Raw genomic sequence first — 16142 nt, 5'->3', positions numbered from 1 at the left:
GCAAACAACGCACCTGACACGCTGAAACTGATACAACCGTGTGTTAATGAGGACGACCTGATCACCGACCCTGACGAGTTCCTGCTCAAAGTTCTCAAATACTGGTCAGATCAAATGTGGAATGCAGGCTGGGCCGTGCAGGAGAACCTCTCGGGAACGGGAGAGACGACGACTGAGCCGAGTGGATTTTCCTTACATAAAAATGTACAAGCGCCTTGACGATGTGAGGTGGCACCTCAAAGAGGTGATCCAAAAGGAGAAGGGCACGCGCTCTCTTGCCGTATAAATTTGTCAGCTGGAAAATTAATTGTTAATTATAGAAACTACTCAAACTGTTTGCATTTCTTATACTCTATACTATTACTCTGAGATGGTAAGTTTGTGAATTTTTCAAAAAGAAAACAATCATGTTTATTAAAATTTTTCCTGTATAAACAATGTTAAAGGCGGAATTTAGATATCACACACTTTACACGAAGAAAATCTGCCAGATTGTATTCAAATAATTTATAAGGTTTATAGCTATAGGAGATTAAAAGATTATCAACAATAAGTAATTAATCGCTCATAAAAACGCCTGCGGAAATGAGAAGTATGCAACATGCGCAGCTCACTGGTGGAAAAAATAGTAGAGCAGGCTGTATGTTTGACGAAAAATAGAGTTAATACCGTTATTACAGACAAATTTTTTAAATTATTACTACACAGGTTTTTAGTAGCAGTCTTTAAAGATGGATCGGAACGTTGGAATGAGGAAGTGTTCGATCGGGTCGAGAGTCTCGAACCAAGCGGCTGCTTATAGATTTTTATGAAAAGCTTTTCAGCAGACTCAACATTTTAACTGAATATCTACATCAGCTGATCACCATGGAAATCGAACATGAGACGAAATCGAACCCCTTTGAAGTGGAATAACATTTAATATAAAATATAATACTGAAATTAATGTTAAACGTTTTTTTCTTAAATTTAACAGAAATATTTTTAGGTCAAAACTAACAATGAGATGCATCCTTCTCTCTAAACAAAACTGATCGGAATAGTTAAACGCAGATATGAACAGGAGTTCCCATTTCTGAATGTATATTTATTATTTGATTTCACTCACGCACAAGCCCTCAAAACTAATCAAGATGCTTTTGTAAGTATAGCCGAAGCAGTAAATAAATAATTCTTGTGGTTTTTCACAACAAAGTTTATTTTTCAGGTTTAAATTCCACCATTAAGTAACAAAAAATGATTATTCAAAAAATTCAAATATTCTCTGAGAATTCCTTTTCACTTTTGAAAGGCAATTGGACGAAATCTATGAATTTATTGCTAAATATTGACTTCTCTTGCAATCAAATTAAATCAATCTAAACTGTTTGTCTTTATAAACAGATGCATAACAAAAAATATGAATAAAAAACGCGAAAAGTTCTTCTACACAAAGAACATTGGATGTTTTTTTAAATCATCTGGCAAGTCGACATTTGCTCCTTTATTTCCGTTGACCTCGCCGACTTTTGCAATCCACGCAGCCTCTTTCTCAGTATCAGACCTGAACAAAAAATTGCAAGAAAGTCAAATATCAGTAAAAAAAATACAGCATAACAAACTCACTGGTTTGGGTCATCAGGGATGCTGACGTTGCCATAGAAATGCCTGGCCCTTGCCGCGGCCAGGTGAGCGTAGTAGGTCGGCGCAGGGTATGAGACGCTTTTATTGCACCTCGTGTACACGTGGCACAGGTCGAAGGCCAACTGCTCAATCTCATGATCCTTCAAATTGTTCTCATCGTGGAGGACTCTGTACCTCGTCGGTCGAACTGTGCCCTTTGAAGAAGATTTAGAAATTTCATGAAGACCACATCCGAACAAATGGATTTTTAAATAGAATGAAAAAATGCCAATTTGATCATATCCAGCGGGGGCCAGATGTACGATAAGATCGATTCGCACTGCGCAGATCCAAGATGAAGTCTGAAAGTGGGAAGCAAAAAGCTCTCTTTGGATTGCCGTACGAGTGTCAACAGTTTGTTTTTACGAACCAAAAGACACAATTAGTGCAAAAGTAATGCAAATTATGTCACAATATTGACGAAAACTTGGTTCTTTTCGCGCATTTCTCACGTATGACCGTTTGTTCGCGCCATTATCCACCGGACGCCATATCTGCGTGTCGCATGAATCTGGCACCCGCTGATAATTTCTAGTTTGAACATAATTTGTATTTTAAAATTTAAGACAATGAAAAAGGGAATGTATTAGTTTGGTTTTATGTCTTAGCGTCTTTGAGTGATCAAGCTACAATCTCAGCGAATTTGGAGAACTGACAAATAGCACGTTATATTTATAATATATGTAATAATGTTCCTCTACCCATCGCGCCGGGAAAGCCGGTGGATAGTTTGTGGTCCATTTGTAAACGTATACCAAGAGTGAACACGTGTGAGGCAAAAAATTGAAACTTTTATTGAAACCCAGAGTGGCCCTACACGTTAGTCATAATACCTTTTTGCTGTATTGGCTGACGAGGAAAAAGTCCCTCTGCCAAGGATGGGTAATCGTGGAGTCGACGGTGAAACCAGGCTCTACGTTACAACATTCTTCGTTGGGAATTGCGTCACACTTCCGAAGTGTATTTGTTTTATTTGGATCAAAGAACCTAAAATTTCCATTCGATATTCAGGAAATAATAACTGTTTATCTTTGAAGCAGCTTCTTATATGCTTTGTAATATAACTCACCTGGTGTGGTTTCTCTTCTGCACCACAATGTAAGTGACTTTTAATTCGGGTCTTTTTTTACCTTTTCCCACTGCGTGCGACTTATATGCGTTCTTGATGTATCTCAACTCCTCACGCAGGACCTAAAACACCCATCTGTTAGCACTGTTAATGTTTTCACCTGGAAAAAACTACTGTAGCAAACATGGTGTCACTGACACCGTCCCTGAAAAAGATGACCTTTTTGGGATCACTTTTTGTTCCATTGCTCTTCTTGTGGAAATCGAAGTGAGCCCGGGTCATTTCCTGAAGGTCGGTAATTATCTCCTTCTTTGGCGGCTGCACTCGCCAATTCATGTTATAGCTGAACAGGTCCTCCGTATAGCTTGCTGTCACCTGAAATCAATTTTTTCGTTTCATTGTTTTTGACTGGAGCATCTCTCTTGAAGTCTTATTTTATTTCACAACTATTAAGATTTCCCGTTGAATAGATCTCGATGAGAGGAATCAAAATCTATGCTTAGAAAATATGGTGAAGCAACGGAAATTTTATAGTAAACAGGGAAAATTTTAATGTAAACTTTAGCAACTACCGATTATTTTGTTGCACACTCTGCAGAAAAAATAAACTAACAATTATTATTATTAACTCTCTGCTTCAGCCTGCACATTTCTAATTTTTTTCAATTGTTTCCTTTTACATCAAGCCACCACTTTAAATCAAAGATGAGAAATAACTCACAGCTGCTATTGAGGGACCTTTCGACCCTGGTGAAGGGTGAGTGACGTCCGCCCCCATGATCATGAAGTCGTTCACTCCTTCAACGAAAAACGTTTTAGGCAAGAACCTGCGGATATTCATTTATTGATTTGCCTTAAAACTTTGAGAGGTTAAAAAACTCACCCGCCGGCCAAGACATGGCTTTTCCCTCCTAATTTGGCGTTGATTTTCAAGATGATATTGCTGTACATTTGATTTTTATTCCCATCTACAGGAAATGCTTTGCTAATCTTGAAGCACTGAGTCAAGCGTCCATTTTTCTTCTCCAAAATTTCCTTCACAATCGCTGTGAAATAGGAAAAATTGTTGGATATGATGTTTGATGATTGTTATATTGTTAATAAAATGCAGAAGCACGAGAGGTTGCTATGATTAATATTATGTGATGCAGCTTCCTCGGTGTGTAGCGAGCTGTTTATGAATCCATTTTTTTTAACAGAGAAGTTCCTGCTCTGCAAGCAGTTGCCGAAAGTAGTAGAGCAGAACCTTTTCTGTAGAAATATATCAAAAGCACAACTGCATTTCATTTCTTCTAATAATTTTTGGGGAAATAAATTTGAGAATTTTTGTTCAGCTGCGATAAGTTTAATTTTGGAACTTACTGTAAGGATTCTCATTTCCAATGGGTTTTTCAGGTATCAGCACAAGATAAACTACGCGCTCTTTCTTGTCGACGAGTTGTTCCTGCAGTTTTATTTCCAGATCAAGTTTATTGTCCGTCGGTTCGAGCACTACTGAATCGTAGTCTGTTTGTTTAAGATTCATACCATGCTTTTGTGCACGGTCATACAATTTGTGCTTTAAAACTCTAAAATAAACAGTTGGTCAACAGTGGAAAAATCAAAAGATTAATATACTTACTCCGCGTTTGTAGCTAATGCAGCAGTGTCATCATCCTTTTTATTATTTGGATTATTTGGATTATTTGGATTATTAGGATGTTTAATATAAACGACTTTTATAGAAGCAATTTCGGCCTTGTTGAATGACAGGTATGTCATGCGATGGTCGTCGGCTATGGACCATTTTCCTTCTGTTTTGACTTCTACGTCCACTTTCGCCTGTTCCTCGTTTTTAATATAACGCAACTTGGGCTTGGGCAAGACCTTGCCATTCACTTTAGTCATTTCTCGCCCAACTTTGATGCCAAAATCCTTCACGCAACTGTCATCATTCAGTTTCAAACTTCCCACCTAAGTATAGATGTTAATTATTAATCAAATTCTCCAGTTGGAAATCAAAATTAACACTCACAATCTTGTCGATTTCGGACTGGCGGGTAGCAACCTCCAACCCGGCAGCTACTTTTATCATATCATCGACCACTCGACTGTCAACCTTCTTAAACGGCGTTTGGTACTTGAGAGGTGCTAAATAGCAATACTGCCGATAAAAATTAAAGTAAAACTCATTGTCAAATCACACCGACGCACTAATAGAAAGGGCTCACCTGCATTGGAAAGCAGTTGATCTTGTTTCCGCTCCCAGTTTGCAGGCACGGATAATCGTTTCCGATATTTCTGACGCCATATTTATCCTTAAAGTACTGTTCCACGGAAATCATTTTTTCCATTTTATCTTTGTCAATCTTGAACCTGGTATGATTGAGAAATCTGTAATTAATTTATTAACAAGAGCAGCCCCCAAACCAACCTTTCATCTCTCGGTTTCCCAGCAATTGCGGTGATGCGGACATATCTCTTTTTGCCGTTCTTGAAGGGAGGATAGTAAATCACCTTGACATCTGTGAATATTGAGATTTAATAGAGCTCTCAAAATAATGAAAAAAATTTAAAATACGTTTCAAATAGTTCAGTAAGGCAGCTTGGTCTTTTGAAAAATTTTCTACGTACAATTCTACCACGTTCATTGTATGCAAAGGGAATGCCTTGCAGGATACTGGAAATTGATTACACATGATTTCTAGTTTCTATTTGAATTCTATCCAAGCCGCTCACCATCTACATTTAGGTAGAAAGGAATTTTGATTTCTTTGGATTCTCCTAGAGAGCTACCCTGAAATGCTCCAATTCGGATATCAATTTTTCGCTTTTCATCCTCATCAATCTTTTTTTCCTTTTTAGATTTAGGGACAATCGCAGGGTCTCGTGTAGTATCGAAAAAGCTTCGACCGACTCGCATAAATCTACAATGAAAGAGAATAGAATTAAGGCAAAATAGGGAATATACAAACAGTGGGATTTATTTTTCGATTTTTGAAGTACTCAAAACCAAAAAAGAAACCCACGTCACTCAAAAATTCTCGCACAAGTTCACACATATGTCATGGAACATCTTTAATGTAGTGTTTTCAAAATTCCAAAAGCCTAAGCACTTTCCAAAATTTTGTTTATAACCCAAAATTTTTAGTAGTGACCATTGACCTTGATCTTAGGACTTCTAATTTGGTGTTAGTTCGATCGGGCTCGGCGAGAGGGGAGGTAGATACTTAAGTTTAAAAGTTTTTCAGGCGTCTCTACTGATTTTTTTATGTAAATTTCGTAGAGTTTGCCGGACCCCCTGCCAATTTTGTCCTTTGACCCTTGACATTTCGTCTTTTAAAACCTGCGTACGTTTTTTGTCCCGAATGTAGCAGTCCATTAATTATATATTGAACTTAAAAACAAAAATGAAAAAAACACAGCCATAACCACGAAAATCCTTCTGTTTTCAAAAGATTTCACGAGCTGGTTTTTAGCGAAATAAATTGCACCGATGATTTGAATAATTGCTAAAATTTAAATTCTCGAACTCAGCGTTGTTCGTTCCAGCCTGGCGAAGCACCACTTCCAGGGCCTGCAAGGCGGCCTGAGGTGCTTTGCGACATCCCTCCTTTCCTTTAGTATCTGTTTGTGCGTAAGTGCTGATGTCTTGCAAGCACAGCGGATCACTTTCAATCTTCGTCACTTGGACAAAGACTTTAATGCTGGAGCCGTCCTCAGTTAATGTCACTATTTTCGTGTCCTGAAATCCACCCATTTAATTAATTTATTCATACACTTGAAAGAAAATTAAATTTTTACAGGATTCACTTTTAACGATGGGGTTTCTTTGCAGAACAGTTGATTTTCGCCATCGAACGCAGGAGAGCAACCTGTGATATACTGTTTGCAGAATTCCTTCATGGCAGCCCTGGGTTGAAAATAATTTCAAAGAATTACAGAATGATATACAACAAAAATAGATTTACCCCTTGAGTGCTTTTGGGCATTCCTTCTCTCCATCTCTGTTATTGATTTTCATGTCCACAGAATATTTGATAATTTTCAAGTTCATGTCCTCGAATGTAACCTTGAAGTGATTAGCGAGCACGTTCTTAACACTCTTAACATCAGGAGCAACATCAGATTTTTTGTTTCGATCTCGCTCAACGAAATTTTCATCAATAAAGACTTTATCCCTGCAAATAAAAATTTAAATTTCCGTAAATACGTGAAAAAATCTAGATTTTCCAAAGGTAAAGTACTGCAACTTTACAGATGAATAAATACACTGGCAATTAAAATTTAAAAATTAATTCACTGTAAGACCGCAGGCATTTTTTTACTTCAAAAAATGTTTTTAAGGGTAATTTAACCACGATTGGTTTGGTTTTCAGTGTTTCCAATGAATCTTTTAAAGCCGAGAAGCTCAGTACAGAATTAAACTTGAAATCGTAATGTGTTTTTGAACGGTGCGGTGCCCAGCTCTGACGCCGACTGACCTCCATAATTGCAAACACACAAATCTATATTTTTTAAGTAAAAAGTAAAAATATTCGATGGAAAAATAATTCCAAAAAAATTAATTTTCCGTTTTTCGCATATATTAATCAACCTGGGATGCATGGCTTTGTCGCTGGGGCTCAGGATTGACGAGCTTGGACTCGTAACCGACGACCTTGGACTCGTGACCGACATGGACGATTCAGGGCTGGTCGTGCCGCTTAGGAGAGCAGACGCCCCTGATTCATCTGGCGACGAGAGACCCGCAGCGGCGGCCCCGGCGGACACATCGAGCCTCAGGCCTCCCACGGCGGCGGCTAGGTTGTCCTCGTTGCTGCCCTGCTGAGGACTCTGCTCGGTAGCTGAGAAAGGTTTTAATTTTCATTTGATTGATTGGGATATTTGTTGCGATTATATTTACCTGATTTGTCTGTTTCTTTTTTCTTCTTACGTCTTTTATCCACCATTTTTCTAGCTGAGCAAAAAGAATTCCTCAAAATTCTGGAATTTATAGATAACAAAACCATCCGAAGAATGTAAAAAAGATTTTCTAAATGCCACAATAGTAAATTTTTCGTCAAACTAAATCGTTAAAAATTCTCAGTGCACGAAAAATGTCAAGCTTGGTTCTTGAATGCGAAGAGGCATCCTAACAATTTAAAAATATCTTCTGTAAACCAAGAAACGAGCAGATTTAGGAATGCCGGTAATTTCAGAGATGTAAGAATGTATTCTCAGAAGCAAAATTTCTATGAATTCCTCAAATAAACTAAAAGATTTTACATTAAACTCTTCCTCCCATTTAATTATGTGCCGAAAGTTTCTGTTTTAATTGTAAAAAAGGCATTGAGACCAAGTAAATTATAAATTAGTTCAATCAGATAAACTCCATCTCCCGTCAAACAATTTTTATTAAGAAATAATGAGGAATTTTTGCATCGGAAACAATTAATATAATTAAAGTGGAAGTATAAAGAGATAGAAAATTCAATTTAAAACGATAAAACTTACTGTTCGTGAGAGTATATAAGTAGTAAGGGTTGCAGAAGCAAGCGCGGCACGACTTATCTACAGTTTTCCTTCTCCTCCACTGAGGCTTTAAAATATAAAATAGGGCTGGAGTATATGGAGAGGGGATGCTTCCCCTGCTGAATAAAATCCGTGAATGATCGAGAGAAATTGCTCAAAAGTGTAAGATTCATAAAGTTTCAAAATTTCTTAAATATTTTTATCTTGACTTTTTAAAATAAAATCTGAGCGCTGTTGGCAATAATTGTAAATTGTGGCCTTTCCAATGATTATAGAAAATTAAAAATAGTTGAAAAATTACTTTGAACTGGTGCGAGGACGGTCTCTCTTTTTTATTATACAACAAAAAATAAAGTTTTTCCAAAAAGTCTCAAGCACCGTCGTTGGATAGATCTTAATAAGGGGAATCAGAATCTGCTACGAAAATATGGTCAAGTGCGGTATAAATTTTGGAGAAAGTAAGAAAAAAACACTTTTAAATACCAGTTGCGTATGTAAACCTTTAGTGTTGGAAGCCGCCAACAGATGGCGCCACCGTATACTTTCGTAATAAATTTAATTTAAGAAACTTCCGCTGCAATTTCAGACTCAATCCTGGTACTCTGCATTCTTCACTTAATATGCTTTCTTTTGACTGGCTGAAAACCAAAATCAGCAGAGCCATTCGCTGTAGAAACGTTGGAAAATATTTTTTATAGTTCTAAAAAAAATTGTTTTTCGCGATTCTACGGCGATTGGCTTAACCGATTTTAGTTTTCAGCAACTGGTGAATTACGGCAAGTAGAAAATACTGTTAAAACTAAAAATATGAACAAATTACAATTCTAGCCATTACTGCAATTGTAGTAGTAATATAATTTTCGGTTGTTATTCTATAGTTATCAATTCACTTTATTGGCCACATATAAAATAAATTATTGAATTCGGTGAGCCCTTTTATTTCTAAGTATTACATAAAGCAAAAAATAAAATCAAACGCCGGTGTACAATGAGATCCATCTGCGGAGGAGGGAGATCTCCACGTACAGATCTGGCACATCGCATTTTAGGAAAAGGAGGAGGACACCACGCAGTTCACCGTTGAAAATGAGCGGGGAGCCCCAGCCTCGACGGACGCAATCACCACTGCCGATGGTCTCGTTTCTGGCTTCATTGGCGCACATAAAGTGTAGCATTTCAATTACATTCTTCTTGTAGCACACGGCTTTGGACACGACCGATAGCTCGAACTTCATGAGCATATCTGACGGTTCATACTGATCAGGCATCTAAATAAAAAAAATACGATTGAGGTTATTTCATTAAGTGGATTCACTCTAATTTTGTAAAAAAAGAAATATAAAGAGCACGTCCTCATCAGATGTACTTTTAACTCCAAAACAAAATTCTCGTGCAGCATAAGAGAATTTTGAAATAGCAACCGTCGAAAATGTCCAGCTTTACTCATTGCTCAGAAAAATCACGAGTATTTTAAAAAGTGAAAATTTCCAAAACGAAAAATTCCGTTAAACCATTTTTAGACAAGAGTTACTTTTTTCAGATGGGTGGAAGAGGGATAGAAAGGGTTAGTGCCCAGAAAATTATTGTTTGACGTATAAATCTACGCTAAATGAAGTGTTGATCTTTTTAATAAATGGTTAAAAAAGCCGTAAAATCCGGGAAATTTTAATTTTTTTCTCAATATTTTGAGTGAACACCTTCCAGAACGTCTCTATTTGCTTTACGCTTTTCAAATAAAAATAATAATTAGTCATAGTGTATAAGATTCGAGAAAAGCCATTTTAAATCACAAAACTGAAAAAATACGCAGGCAATTTATATGAAATTACGATTCACAACTCTCACCATGTGGCCCCAGCCTGTGGTCGTCATGACTGTGCCCGGCAAAGACTCAATGAAATGATCGGGCAGCTGCACGGCTTTCGTGTAGCAGTCGAATTGGAACGGTGGGTCCACTTTGAACAGGGCCAGAAATCCAGAGCCGCTTCGAACATCGCCATCTTCTATAATTGCGGTTACGTTGTGAATCGAACGAGGCCGCTTCCACTCCAAGGTGCCGGCCACTGCGCGCATATTTTCTTTGGATCCACTAAAGGGACTAAATTAAAATGAGGCATGAAATCAAATTAATTATTTAGAGTGAGTTTTAAACCATTTAATAAATCATTTTAGAACCGGGAGGGATTTATCAACCCTTTATTTTATTAAGGAAGGACGAGACGAGTTGATAGCAATTCTGACGCGTTAAGCCCTAAAATTTAACGGTGATTAAATTTACCAAGATAAATATTCGTGTTTTTTAAGCTCTAAGTGGAATTTGTTAAAAAAAACTAGGGTAAATTCCATTGTGAAATATCCATACCTACTTTAAAACTTATTTGGAAAGGCTGCTCATTTTTTAAAAATTGGGTAATTATTTTTAAAAGTACGAAAAACAATTAATATTCAGAAAATTGTGCCATATGACCTCGACTGATAACTTTAAAATTATTTTAACTAGGAGGAATCGAATGCACCATTTATTTTTACAATTGGCCTACGAGATAAATTTTGTGCTCTTGATATTTAAATAATTTATTTATTTTTTCAGTGAGAAATTGTTATAAAAATTAATACAAATTTTGGAGGAGAAATTTAGCATACATTAAAGAAACTTACGGAGAGCAAAGTAGAGCGGAGGCAATGACGTACGATTCCGAGATGATGGTGCCATCGCACCTGTGGAACCAGCCTCCTGAGGTAGAAAAATGCTGGAGGGAGACGTGCCATGGGAATTCGCCTCTTGTAGCCGGTATGCCCCCAAAGGCCTGCAGATTACTCGCCTTTGCCAGGCTTTGCTGCAACTCCAGCGGATTTCCTGATTTGTGGCATAAAAAATGAGTTTTCAACTTTGTTGGTTGATTTTTTTTTTTAATTCTTTAACGGATGCTGTAGCATAATGGAAACAATTATTGGACTCTTACCGCAGGCTAGGGTTGCGCAGCACGCCATAATCAACACGACGATGTTGCCCAGCATGCTGGATAATTGCAATTAACGATAACAGTCCTCGTAACGCTGAGCTTTATATATAAAAATCATTATCTTTTGGTGATGCACAGCATCTAATCATGCTATAAAGCTCTTGACGACAGTAAATTTAATAAAAGAAGTCTATATTTTCTGTGTAATTTTTCTTCATCCTTATTTATTTTATTTGCGTTCGTGGAACGTTCATAACCTGATTTCAGGAGGACGATGAGCTTTATTTTCATGCCATAAAAACGTTATGAGGAAAACGTGTCTATCTTAGAATTGCATTCAGTTTCGTTGAAGAAATCTAATCTAACAAGGAAAATACGTAAAAACCGAATAATGCTCATGTGACATGAAATCTAGAAATTAATTGTAAGAAACAAGTTTGCTGAGTAAATAAATTATCGATAGTAATTTGCGTAAATTTGAATCTGTGAAAAATGAAATGGAAAAGTAAATTATGGGTTGCAAGTGGGGTGAGGCGCGATATTTCATAAGATATATTTGTTATGGATTAATCGGTGACACAAAATATCCTTCTTCCAGAAAAACCATGTAAAATTGAGCCATGAACAATTGAATGAATCAATAAGATCTGCTTGTGAATTTGAGAAGGAGAAAAAAACAATAAACTCAAGACAATAAATAATTTATTTTTGTCTAAAATTAATTTATACAAAAGCAATATTATTTTTAGCTTCTAAATAATTCAAACGCCGGTGATTCTGTAGATCCAGTCACGGAAGAGGGAGACCTCCGTGTAGATTTCTGGTAGATTGCAGTCGTATTTATTGTGGAAGACGCCGCGCAGCTCGCCATTGTACACGAGCGGAGCACCAAACCCTCGTCGAGAGCAAACGGTTTCGTTTCTGGCAACGTCGACGCAGATGTGGTACAGCCAGTCGTAGCCAGGAAACCGGATCGAGCACAAAGCCCTCGACTCGATCGGCGCTCGATACTTTTCCAAGATGTCAATTGGCTCTGATGGCATCTAAATGAGTAAAATTAAACCGCAAAAATTAGTAAGTAAGGGGGATAATTTTGACAAATTTGACAAATTCAATGAACTTCTGAGCTCTAGAAGAATAAAATCACGTTAGGGGAATTCATGATAAATGCTTTAAAACCGTTTTTCATAGCAAATTTTATTACAATCATCATGAATTTGATAGATTTACTTGATCGATATGTCGTTTTGGGTGGTGGTTTGGATTTTGGTCAGTAAAATTGATAAAAACTTGAAGAAAAATTTCATTCAAATATCTAAGCTGATAAACTCTAATTTTTCCATTAGGGAAAAGTTTAAATAAATATATTTAATTCAACTCTTTACTTCTTTTAATAATTTTAAACTTAAAAACTGCATGAATCAACTTATTAACAAAATAACGTTGTAATCGAGCTTTTAGAAAATATGGAGGCATTTTAATTTATGAAGAACTTGACGAATAAAAATAAGGAATATCATTTAGTGAGATATACATATTAAAATAGTATTATCAGAGCGACATTAATGTAATTTTAATTAAAAATAAATAGTATTTATATCCATATCAGCAAGATATAATCCTAAATAATATTTCCTTCATAATTTCAAAACTCACGAATTGGCCCCATCCTGACACAGTCATTTCAGTTCCCGGAAGAGACTCTGCGAACCGAGCGGGCAACTGGACGGCTCTTGTGTGGTTGTCAAATTCAAACGGCGGATCCACCTTCCACAGGGAGAGGCGTCTTCCTAGCTCTACTTCATCCCGCACCATTTCAGTCACATTGTGAACCATATCGAAAATTTTCCAATCCAAGGTGCTTGACACAACGCGCAATTCATGAATGGAACTATGTCAGGAATAAAAAAGTGGCATGTTAATTAAATTAAATGAAACATAATTGGATATTGAGCTTACTAAATACACCCTGCGTTGGTCAAGATATATTCCCTAGAGACGATGGCACCCTCACACCAATGCGCCCAAAGATCATCAGTTAGATAGAAATTCTTCAGTTGGATGGACACGTGCCACGGGAATTCGCCCAACACAGCCGGTGATCCTCCTGCGATCTTACTAGATTTTGGTAGATCACCTTAATTAACAGATTAAAAATGCAAAATAAGAAGGAATGCGTGGATTTAAAATGACCTATGTTTGTTTCTAAGCTTAATATCGAAATGGGATTGTCAAATGAGCGCAAATTATCGACTCTTAAACCACTTAAACATTCTGTATATCAGTCAAAAATCGTCTAAATCGGTTTAAAAGTAAAGGCAAAAAACTATAATCAATGTTTGAAGTTGGGATAATTTATCGCAACTTTATTTTAAGCCGAAATTTTAGTCCAAAATTATTTTAGTCGATTTTCCAGTCAAATTATTTTTATTTTCACTTGTGAAAGTCAATTTTGTAGATATTTCTAGGCAAATTTTGGAGGTAGAAAATGGAATTCAAGAAATTCATTATATAAAAGGCAAAATTGTTTTTTTTATTTGTGCCGATTTTCAATTTTGAGAGGCTGAATCCTTATATGAAAATAATACAGATTTGAGGCTGGAGAAGCCTTTCTCCTTATAGAGAAATGCTCATGGATCCATGACTGCAAATTTACTGAAATATATGTATACAATCTGTTATAGTTAGTGCTAATTTTTTAATAAATTTAGGAAAAATTAATGACGCAGCCGTTTTAATTAAAATAATCCAGATATTTACTTATTTGAATTTAATTTTCATATATTAAAAGTAAAAATGGCTTTATTCCGTGCAAAAAGTGAGCAGCAGAGAATTACTCTGTCAGAACAATAAAAAATGAAGACAGTAAAAATGGTGGAAATCCTTGAATAGCCCAATCAGAGTGTCTCAACACTCTTTAAGGAAAAATTTCAGTGTATTTAACTCATGGCGGGAATGTAATGACTGTTTTGTTAAAAAAGAACAATGATATTTTTTCGTTAAACTCACCAACGGCTAAAGCGGCACAGCACGCAAAAATTAGCACTGATCTGCACAGCATGATGGATAAAAATTACTTTCCAGACCTAGAGAACGCTGCCTTTTATCTGAAATCTTTATCACAAAATTCTCAATGTTTCTTAATGATTAATTAGATTATCAAGATTATCGACAATGCGTGCGCTTAGAGTTAAGCTCGACAGAGTTGTAAAATGACGTTCGATGGTGGTTTTCGCGCAATGAAAACAAACTGAATTAGTAGATAATATCGTCCGGGGGTTTAAAATATATTTAAACAATTTTACAGACGTCATTAAACAATATAATGAAAAGAATATGACGTGAATGTTTCAGTACTATTGCGTAGATGCCGCAGAATATATAGATGAAATACTGATAAGAAAAAAATTAAAACCCAGCGATTTGTCATCTGTTAAAGACATCGATATACAGTTATTATGTTTTCTGCGTTAATTGAACTTATCAACTTTGTTTCGGAACTCGGAAAATTATATAATTATTTTCAATAGTTCGTGGAGACAAAAAATTAATGAAAGAGCTCAAATTTCATGGTTAATGTATATACAGCTTAAGATTTTATTTCAGACTTGTCCAATGCCATTTTGAATCTGCGGAAAAAGTCCCACATCATCCAATTCCATCGAACGCTATTTGTGTTCATTGCCTCGAACAGCGCTGGGAAAAAACCACTTTCTTCAATCCTCCTGTGTATAACCTTCAGGCCTGCGATCTTGCCAAGGAAATTACTGGCGATTCTATCAAACTCTCCTCTTAGCTTGTCCGTTCCGTTTTTATCCGAAATCGATTCCGCGAGTTCAGGATTTTTGCGAACGTCTTCCATGATGTTGTCCATTGACGATTTTCTTATTCCCTCCCCATGGCCATCATATGTGAAAATGAGTTCGTGGATGAACTTGACGTACCAATCTTTTGTGTCGTTGTCATACAGCTCGTCGGAAACATTGAGGTCTAGCAATGACACCGCGAAACACGGAACCAAGCACTGCAACAATTGCCAGTCTCTCAAAATCTCGTTTTTCTGCTTGGTGAAATCTTTAATTTTGTGATGCTGAACGATACAGTCGACTACTAATTTCTTGATTCTGGCCTATAAACAAATAAATAAAAATACATTTTAAATATTAAATTAACAGTATAATAAAGTGTTTGGAGCCGCCAACAGATGCTGTTAATTAATTCACAATTTTTCGGGATTGGATTTTTTGTGTGAAAAGATTCATTTAGACATGTTGAAATCGTAGCAGCAAAGATTTTCCTTGAAATTTCCTTCCACCAGTATTGGCTGAACCGATTCAGGTTTTTACAGCGGGGGCCAGATGTGCGATAAAATTAATCTCAGTGCGCAGATCCAAGATGGCGTCTGAATGTTGGAAAAATAAAGCTCTCTTTGGATTGCCGTACGAGTGTCAAGAGTTTGTTTTCAAGTAATGCAAATTATGTCGCAATATTGACGCAAACTTGGTTGCTCGCGCATTTTCACGTGACCATCTTTTTAGAAGATTGCACACGAGCAGGATTGATTCTAGAAAAGTGCAATGTATGGAAATAAACAAAAAATTACAAATTAACGGTATAATCGATCAACGGCTCCTAACACAAATTTTAAAAAGGATTTCCAGTTAATTTGTAATGAAATTTTACCTCAAATACCCAAGCAATGATCGTAAGGTTGGTCGAAACTTCGGGACACGTTGTTGTGAGTTTTCCAGAAAAACGTGCACAAAGTTTAATTTCATAGCTTAGGAAATTATGCGGGGTATGAATCTTTCTTAAAATTTTGCAGACCTTTTTTTCGCTCATGTTTGAATGAAATTCGAAGACGTTGTTTGGTAAATCGGTGAAATCCTGAATTTGTTGATAAATTTTGTCGAGAAATTCTATCTGAGCTCTGTGGGAGAGACTTTTAGAAAGCA

At 36.5% G+C, this 16142-nt stretch overlaps 3 protein-coding genes across 4 annotated transcripts; all 3 read right to left on the bottom strand.

Moving 5' to 3' along the window:
- Nucleotides 1-1425: 1425 nt before the first annotated feature.
- LOC135941250 (protein argonaute-2-like) lies at nucleotides 1426-7662 on the bottom strand. Its single transcript, XM_065486597.1, has 18 exons — nucleotides 7617-7662; nucleotides 7308-7557; nucleotides 6682-6891; nucleotides 6515-6623; nucleotides 6244-6455; nucleotides 5450-5637; nucleotides 5145-5235; nucleotides 4942-5086; nucleotides 4746-4874; nucleotides 4353-4684; nucleotides 4094-4299; nucleotides 3615-3777; nucleotides 3453-3558; nucleotides 2906-3106; nucleotides 2732-2853; nucleotides 2496-2649; nucleotides 1606-1817; nucleotides 1426-1543 (listed from the first exon to the last, which is right to left on the bottom strand). The coding sequence occupies exons 1-18, from the start codon at nucleotides 7660-7662 to the stop codon at nucleotides 1426-1428; spliced, it is 2994 nt and encodes a 997-aa protein (XP_065342669.1).
- A 1484-nt stretch (nucleotides 7663-9146) lies between these two features.
- Nucleotides 9147-11295, bottom strand: LOC135939639 (trypsin-2-like). Of its 2 annotated transcripts, none has more exons than XM_065484120.1 (4): nucleotides 11188-11295; nucleotides 10883-11081; nucleotides 10070-10322; nucleotides 9147-9492 (listed from the first exon to the last, which is right to left on the bottom strand). In XM_065484120.1, exons 1-4 carry the CDS (start codon nucleotides 11240-11242, stop codon nucleotides 9196-9198), a joined length of 804 nt encoding a protein of 267 aa, XP_065340192.1. In that variant the 5' UTR covers nucleotides 11243-11295; the 3' UTR covers nucleotides 9147-9195. The 2 variants fall into 2 exon arrangements, with proteins under 2 accessions (XP_065340192.1, XP_065340193.1); XM_065484121.1 differs by having other exon boundaries at nucleotides 10070-10313.
- A 624-nt stretch (nucleotides 11296-11919) lies between these two features.
- LOC135939420 (anionic trypsin-2-like) lies at nucleotides 11920-14258 on the bottom strand. The gene is made up of 4 exons (XM_065483787.1): nucleotides 14197-14258; nucleotides 13147-13294; nucleotides 12844-13078; nucleotides 11920-12230 (listed from the first exon to the last, which is right to left on the bottom strand). Exons 1-4 carry the CDS (start codon nucleotides 14246-14248, stop codon nucleotides 11949-11951), a joined length of 717 nt encoding a protein of 238 aa, XP_065339859.1. The 5' UTR covers nucleotides 14249-14258; the 3' UTR covers nucleotides 11920-11948.
- Between the last annotated feature and the right edge of the window lie 1884 nt (nucleotides 14259-16142).

This window comes from Cloeon dipterum, chromosome 3, assembly GCF_949628265.1.
Source record: "Cloeon dipterum chromosome 3, ieCloDipt1.1, whole genome shotgun sequence".
Taxonomy (NCBI): domain Eukaryota; kingdom Metazoa; phylum Arthropoda; class Insecta; order Ephemeroptera; family Baetidae; genus Cloeon; species Cloeon dipterum.
The sequence above is the reverse complement of the archived record's forward strand: the minus strand, read 5'-3'. Positions and strand labels throughout refer to the sequence as shown.